Raw genomic sequence first — 7839 nt, 5'->3', positions numbered from 1 at the left:
CTGATCCAAGATGGCCAAGAAAGGAGTGAGTTAGGGAGATTACTTCTGTTTCAATGCATGCTGGTATACATAACATAAATTTTGGTGCATGTTTGTAACGGTAAAACAGAGCTTTGTCATGGATAATATAGAGTGAGTGCATTGCACTGTTGGGATTCTCTCTGAGTTCTTGCATTATTTTGCCATATCTCGGGTCAGCCAAGGTAAGTTCGGTAATCTTACTTAAAATATCTGACTTAAGGTCAGGGGAAAAAACTGTTGTTCTATACACATTAATTTCAAGGTTGTTGGGCGGGAGAGTATGAAAATCTGGGGGATAGCGAGAAAGGGTGTCTATTGCTATGTTTTGTACACCTGCAATAAATTTAACATTGAGATCAAATTCCTGTAAAAATAAGGCCCATCTAGTAAGGCGACCAGAAGACAGATGGCACTGTTTTAAAAAAGTTAGGGCATGGTGGTCAGTCTCTACAATGGTAGTGGAATAGCCAAGAATAAATTGGCGCCACTTTTGACAGCAAGCGACAATACTGAGGAGTTCAAGCTCTGTCGTGGTATAATGGCGTTCACTTTGTGTTAGAGAGCGGCTGTAGAAGGCAATCGGCCTTCGATTTTCATCATTATCAAATTGGTAAAGTTCGCCAGATACTGCATTTAGGCTACTATCACAATTTATATTATACGGTTTTGAGGTATCAGGGTAAGCTAGAACAACGTTTTCAGCAAAAGTTGTTTTTAATACTTCAAAGGCTGCCTCTTCTTCTTCGCCCCACTTCCATTTGACATCCTTGCGGAGCAAATGCAGCAAAGGGCTGACTAACTCAGAGTAATCATTGTGGAATTTTCTGTAAAAATTTAGGAAACCTAAGAATGCTTGGAGTGATTTAACGTTGCGAGGACGAGGGTAAAGAGTAATGGCTTCAAGTTTTTTAGGATCTTTCCTGATACCTGCTTCAGACAATAAAAAACCTAAAAAATCCGTTTCCGGTTCAAGAAAACCACATTTTGGAAACTTGAATGTCATTCCAGCAGCTATTGTAGATATAAAGACAATACCAAGATGTTGGAGGTGTAATTGAAAAGTTTCAGAGACAATTTTTATGTCATCTACATATTTACTTAAAAAGGATGCTGTTTCAGGGCCTAGAACTGTGTCTAGGGCTTTCATAAATATCTGCATGCTTACACATAATCCAAAAGGAAGAACACAGAATCTATAGTTTTTTCCTTCAAAATTAAAGCTAGTCGGGTCACGACTTTCCTTATCCAGCGCTATTTGCCAGAATGACGCAGTATAATCTAAAGTGGAGATACATTTTGGATTATTGAAACGTGAGAGTATGACCTCAATTGACTCAGGGCACTCAGCATCAGATATTAATTTTGTATTCAACATACGTGCATCGAGGCAAACTCGGACATCTCCATCTTTTTTACCAACAGGGACGATAGGATTCGAGTAAGGACCACTAGAGCGCTCAATGATACCAAGGTCAAGCATTCTTTGAATTTCACTTCTCACTGCTCCTAATTTTGATAAAGGAATGGGGTACGAACGTTTAATGAAAGAATCGGAGTCTTTAAATCTGAGGTGAGCCACATAAGTTTTGCACAACCCAGGTTTGATGGAAAATGCCTCACGATATGAATAGAGTAGTTTAATCAATGCTAATTTTTCTTCAGTACTCCGTTTGAGTAAACCAATTTTTGTGTTTATTTCATCATAAGAGGGATGTACTCCTTGAACTTGTGTTGGAAAACAGTTAATTGATGTCTTAAGGTTTGCACAGAGCTCTCCAGCAGTGCTCACTCGAATCTCTGAGCTGGACAAGGCCTCAAAAGAATCAATGACAGTAATTCGGCGTACAGTTACCTGGAGTTGGTTTGCTTGTTTTCGAGTGATCTGAGTATCCCGAATCAGTCGAGAGAGTTCATATGACAGGACGTGTTTTCCTGTCTCGTTTAGGTGCAGTCCACGTTTGGTAAAATGCTGCTTATGGATATAGTCAGATGATTTTAAAAACTTAATATTAGAATGTTTTGTAAGTTCCTTTCTGAGATGGAGATTTATAGGTGAGCAAATATCCCGGTTATTCTTAAAATCTCTACGTTGGAATATTTCACAAATAATAATTGGATTTTCAAGAGCAGTAAGAGGGGTTACATCAAACTCATTTTTTATTTCTGCTATTGTTTTACTTTCTGATAAATTATTGGAGCCAGCCATGACAATTAATATGTCATCTTCATTGAATTGAAGATTTTTTGATGTTATATTGTGAATGACTGTATTGAATGGATCTCCAGGATTGACAAAAATTTGGAGGTCGATTGAGCTTGGCAACAATGCTCGGAGATGGTTGTACAATTCTCTACCATGACTATCAGCAATGATAACAACTTTCTTGTTCAGGATATAGCAGTTATGAACTGCAGGACCTACAATCTCACAAGGCGAAGACTCCATTCGTTTTTTATTAAAATTATCAAAAGGTACTTTCACGGCGCCGTCAAGCAGCTCAAGAGAGTCAGCCTGCATATCCAATTTTGCACCAAATTTTTGAAAAAAATCAATGCCTAGGATGAAGTTCGAATTAATATTAGGTATGATTAGAGCCGGGAAGCGAAATACTTTGCCACCGATACTGATGTCAAGGAGAGTTTGTTTTGTTACTTTTGTGGATTTAATACCTGTAACACCTTTAATGCACAAATTAGTAACAGGAAGTACTGGAAGGTCAGCATCAGTTGCTTCTGATACTAGGTCGAAAAATACCTTACTCATTAATGTAATTTCACTTCCTGTATCTGCAAGGGCAAGACATTGATACCCGTTTATTAAGCATTGAATGAAAGGAGAAGTAGCTTTCTTAGGTTTATCAAAGGTGGGTTCCTCATAGAGGAGGAAGTGATCCTCGTCCTTGAGAACAGTATGCGACAGCAGGGTACGGCTGGATAAAAGTTCGTTTGCTTCTAGCAACGACATAAATTCATCAGTAGCAGTTTTAAAATCGTATGGGCACAAAAGACTGTTGTGGTGAAAATGTTGTTTCTCATTGCATAGTGATGTAGGCAATGTAAATACAAAATTGGAGAAACAAAGTGTAGAAAATAAATATTGATTGACTTGGTTTATGATATTGTTAGGCACATTCAGGGTTCCATCATGAGTAAATTGGCACCAAAATAAAGGTTTGAGTTCAGCGAATTTAAGTAGGTAAGACGAGAACAAAGAATTAAATATTCTAGCAAGAGCCTTGTCAGAGAGGCATGGAGCATCAACGTACTTATTTTGAGACAAAGGAAGACCCAGTTCTTTAAAAATCCAGTAGGCAGAAGGCCAAATAATAATGAAATGGAATTCTTGGGGTTCAGGCATGGTCTCAATCCTTCTCATCAGAGCCTCCAAACCAGATGCAGTGACAGAAGGCAGCTGTGACACTTTTGGTAATTTTGAAACTAATTCTGGTGGGAGTTGTGAAATTTGAAATGGGGCACAGAATAAGGCAAAGGTAGATTTTGGAGAATTTACGGTGGAGAAAGTCAAATGATAAATATAGAAATATTGGCAGGATCCAATGTTTTCCGGGTCGGCAAAGCAAACATTAGAATTTGTGGGAGCTGAGTTGTCTGCCAAACTGCCATCACAGCTCACATCTAGTTTAAAGGCTCTGACCGGAAGGACTGAGAACCATTATCAACATTAAACTCTGTAGTTTTAACATTTTTATGAGCAAAGGTATTACTATTTCCGGTGGGCTGTTGAAATTTTGGCGATTGATGGCTTGCGGAGCCGCTTGGTTTCTGCCGCGAGCCGAGCTGATCAAAGCCGCGTAAAATTCTCAACACGTCATCAATGGTGCTAGCTTTAGCCAGCATTATTGCTGAACATACATCATAAGGAAGCTGGTTTACAATAGGTGCTATAACATAAGGCTCAGGTGCTGGAACATCGAGGTACTGCATATTTCTCACTCGAGAAAGGAAGTAATTAGATAAATTGCCATAGGTCGGGGCAGGTTGATTCGATGAGACAAACGTGTCAAATACAGAACTCTGAATTTCAGGTCCCCAAAAAAATTGGAGGAACTCGGATTTAAAATCCTCAAAGGATGTAAATTTATTTCGGTTTTGGTTGACCTTAAACCACTCTCGCGCACTGCCCCTGAACAGTCTCCCCACTTCGAATAATTTTGTTTGGTCAGATTTGCGTGAAGAACTGTAGTAGGCATCAAGCTCGCTCACAAATTCTTTTGGATGGATACCCTCAAGCGTTCCATTAAAATTTGGCAGGTCTTTAAATTTAATGGAATCGCTATGACATGGTGCTACAGTTGTACAATTTTCTCGGTGCGGAGACTGTTCAAGCGCAGCGCCCGAGAACGGCTTAGGCGGGTTTGTTGGTTCTGACATTTTGCTATCAAGCTGCTCTTGAACCAATAAGGGAACTTCGCTCTTAATTTCCTCAAAAGCCTGGGTAACAGTGGTCTGGAGCTGAGCCATCTGTTCAGTTATTTGCAGCATCATTCTTTGCTGGTCTGCAATCTGAGTTTGCAGATAATCATCCGCGGGACGCACGACAATACCAGAATTAAGATCATCACAATTACGCAGATGCTGGTTAGTAGAGGGAGGGTCGGTATGGAAGCGATTAGAGACTGGGTGGGTTGCCGTTATTACTTCTATCACAGGAGACGGTGACATTTGGTGAGGCGGTCTTCTAACAAAAACATTTGGTGATAGCGGTCTTGGGGGTGCCTCAGGTACAGAACGAAATGAATTAGTGGAGTGATCAGAATGAAGTGAAACTCTACTGTCAGAAAGGTTTTGATTCAAATTACCCCTCATGCCTCTACCTCTAGGTCTACGAGATCCTCTACCTCTCGCTCTACCAGAGCCTCCTCTACTAACAGCATTTTCAACCGAAGGGTGGAAATTTCCACCGTAGCGAGTACGTCTAGGACTAGAGTTTTGCGACATCACGTAACAAAATACAAATAAAAAGAGTTCTAAATGAAAGGGAGTAGATTTCTCACAATTACTACTTTTCCGGGTACGAAGAAACAGGAACAGGTTCTGAAAAGAAGCAGAAGCGACGAATTAGAGATGTGTAGATAAGGTGAGAAGTTGCTAGAATCAGACATAGGTCCATAATCCAGGTAGTTTGAGTAGTCAGGGAACCACAAGAGAGAGAGTGAGTGCCAAGTCCTTTATCAGCTGTCCACCCACGTTGGGATCGAGGAGGTCTCCGTGGTGACCCGCTTCCTCACCTCGTCCAAATAATGTAGAACAGGAAACATCATTGTGATGGCAGGAACATGGTAACCTTTAGACGTTAACCGTTAGCACTAGGTCGGCATTAGAAAATTATCAGGAATTTTCGAAGAGGAAAAAAAATTTTCCTTTGAGCAATAATTTAGAAGGTTAAAAAAAACTGTCCGCAGAATAACAGGATAAAAAAATTGTCCGCATAATTTCAGGATAGAAAATTTGCATCATCACTGATAATAATAACACTTGTTGGGTTACCGTCTCTGGTTACTGTTTACCGTGGTTTGTAGGTTAGGTTCGTTGGTGGCGAGCTGGTGCTGATGGATGATGGCCATGGTGTGTCTAGATGGTAGTCCGCGGAGTAATACAACGCACAACAAAAAAATGGCGGCGGATCGGGACTATTTCACTACCTCGTGGATCGGATTAGAATGGGCGGAAAAAGTCAAGCAATAATCAAACATGACAACGAAATAAGAATAAGATAGAATAGATTATGAAACACTAATAACGAATACAGGAGCACTTCAAACATTTCCACTAGTTAGGTACGAGAGTACAAGATTACATTGTGGAGGACGCGTACCCGCGCACGCCACGTTTTTCGTTTCGGTTCGAAACACTTAAAGATGGATATCAAAGATATCCTCTTTGAAGCCACTAGTTGGGACGCCAGTTGTAATGGCTCGGGGATCCATACAACAAAGAGAACAGCACGAATCACAATCCGATCGGGCCTCGGAGGCCATCCGGATCGAGCCTCCGAGGCTCGACCGGAGAGGACGGTAAAAGGAAATATGAAAAGAGTAAGTCACGGGTTTAAGGGTTTCGAAGTGGCCCGCCGGCCACCCCCGCGCACTCCGTCACATCCGAGAAAGAAAGGAAAGGCTAAACAGTCACCCCAAAGGGGTGAAAACTGGGAAGAACTTACATGTTCTCTAGATCGGGAAACGGTCTTCGGCTAACTAACTGTACGGCCAATCAGGCGTCGTCCACTCTCCCTCCACTAGAGGCGCTGCTCTGGTGAGCGGAGAGTGGACGGAACCCGACTGGCGGCAGATTTGATTTAATAAGCTGTCTGGCCTATTACAAACGGAACTATATGCATTACGACTTGAGCCCTGTTATGCATGTATTCTGATGGGTCTCAGGGCTCATGTCTTAATGCACATAGCTCCGTTTCGTAGAAATACGACCAATTCATCGAAACTGGCATTGACGTAATAATTGGACGTATTTCTACCAAACGGAACTATGTGCATTAAGACATGAGCCCTGAGACCCATAAGAATACAAGCATAAGAGGACTCATGTTATAATGCACATGGTTCCGTTTGGCAAAAATACGTCCAATTGAAGACATTTAATTACGAACCAAAAATCGAAATTATTTAAATCAAACAAACACGAAAAATCGATAAAACAACAAAATTTCATAAAATTATCTCTCACTTCTTCCTCTCACAGTTCCTCTTTGTTCGCTGCAAGGAGTACAAGACTCCTACTTAGTACTGCGATTCAAATCGACCCTCTCAATATTTTTCCCAAGTTTGCAAGTGAGGTTTTCCCTCTGGACAAATCCCATAAAACGTCCCACGGAGACAAGGCCCAAGATGAGAATAGATCAGAAGTAGATCCTAAAGTGATCGACCTCTCCCTATGAAAGGTCCTCGACCTAAAATAATCCGTATAAAATCCCCATATACACTCTGGTCACAAAATAAATACTTCGTCAATTTCTCAAGGTCACGTAGTCAGTATATGAACTGGACGTATTTCTGCCAAACGGAACTATGTGCATTAAGATATGAGCCCTGAGACCCGTAAGAATATATGCATAACAGGGCTCACGTCGTAATGAACATAGTTCCGTTTGACAGAAATACGTCCAACCGTCGATAACGTAGCGACCAGTCCTTAATACTTACTGGGTGCCTGTATATTGACTTAAATAGACTGATGTAATGTTATTTTTATTTTATTATATCAACTGCGTGATCTTCGGATTTTGCACAAAATATTGAAGGGAAAAGCTCAAGACTTTGTCTTCCTTCATTTAATTTTTGTGAATGTAGGCTTAAGATGCAATTTAGTCCGTAAAAATGTCTTCCTATTCGTGTATATCACCAAATCTTCCGGTAGGTTCTTCCACGTGAACAGGATTTTAAAACCGGTCAAGATGTGGCTTTTATAGAGTTGTATTTTGTTGATTAAATCTTTAAGGGCCGTATATTCATTTTATAGTCGTTCCGTAAAGAGTTTCCTCCAGTAAGAGGCTCCATAAGTTGTTTATCCTGTAGTTTACATAATGATTCAGGAAGGTTCGGAAGACCCCTAATATCGCACCATACAAAGGACACTTTTAAGGAATCCATAGTAGAATTTATAGAACAACTTTGGAAATGAATCCTTGAGAGGGATTACAATGATTTACCACTTTAGAAAATACGAATTACGGAAGAATTCATTTTACAAGTGCGTTCTAAGTTTTAAGGTAGGTCCGCACCTGCCTTAAAGTTTGTCAAAACAAGGAACATTTTCTTCCATACTTTTAATTTTTTCTAGTGG

General features: G+C 40.5%; 1 protein-coding gene across 1 annotated transcript; it reads right to left on the bottom strand.

The window, feature by feature from the left end:
- Nucleotides 1–3731: 3731 nt before the first annotated feature.
- Nucleotides 3732–4980, bottom strand: LOC140224716 (uncharacterized). Its single transcript, XM_072301103.1, has 2 exons — nucleotides 3928–4980; nucleotides 3732–3868 (listed from the first exon to the last, which is right to left on the bottom strand). The coding sequence occupies exons 1-2, from the start codon at nucleotides 4978–4980 to the stop codon at nucleotides 3863–3865; spliced, it is 1059 nt and encodes a 352-aa protein (XP_072157204.1). The 3' UTR covers nucleotides 3732–3862.
- Nucleotides 4981–7839: the final 2859 nt, after the last annotated feature.

The sequence above is a fragment of the Bemisia tabaci genome, chromosome 5 (genome assembly GCF_918797505.1).
Source record: "Bemisia tabaci chromosome 5, PGI_BMITA_v3".
In the NCBI taxonomy this organism is placed as follows: Eukaryota; Metazoa; Arthropoda; class Insecta; order Hemiptera; family Aleyrodidae; genus Bemisia; species Bemisia tabaci.
This window is presented reverse-complemented; position numbering and strand designations above follow the sequence as displayed.

Coding starts and splice junctions, on each gene's coding strand:
- LOC140224716 (XM_072301103.1), bottom strand. CDS start 4,980: ATGTCGCAAAACTCTAGTCCTAGACGTACTCGCTACGGTGGAAATTTC.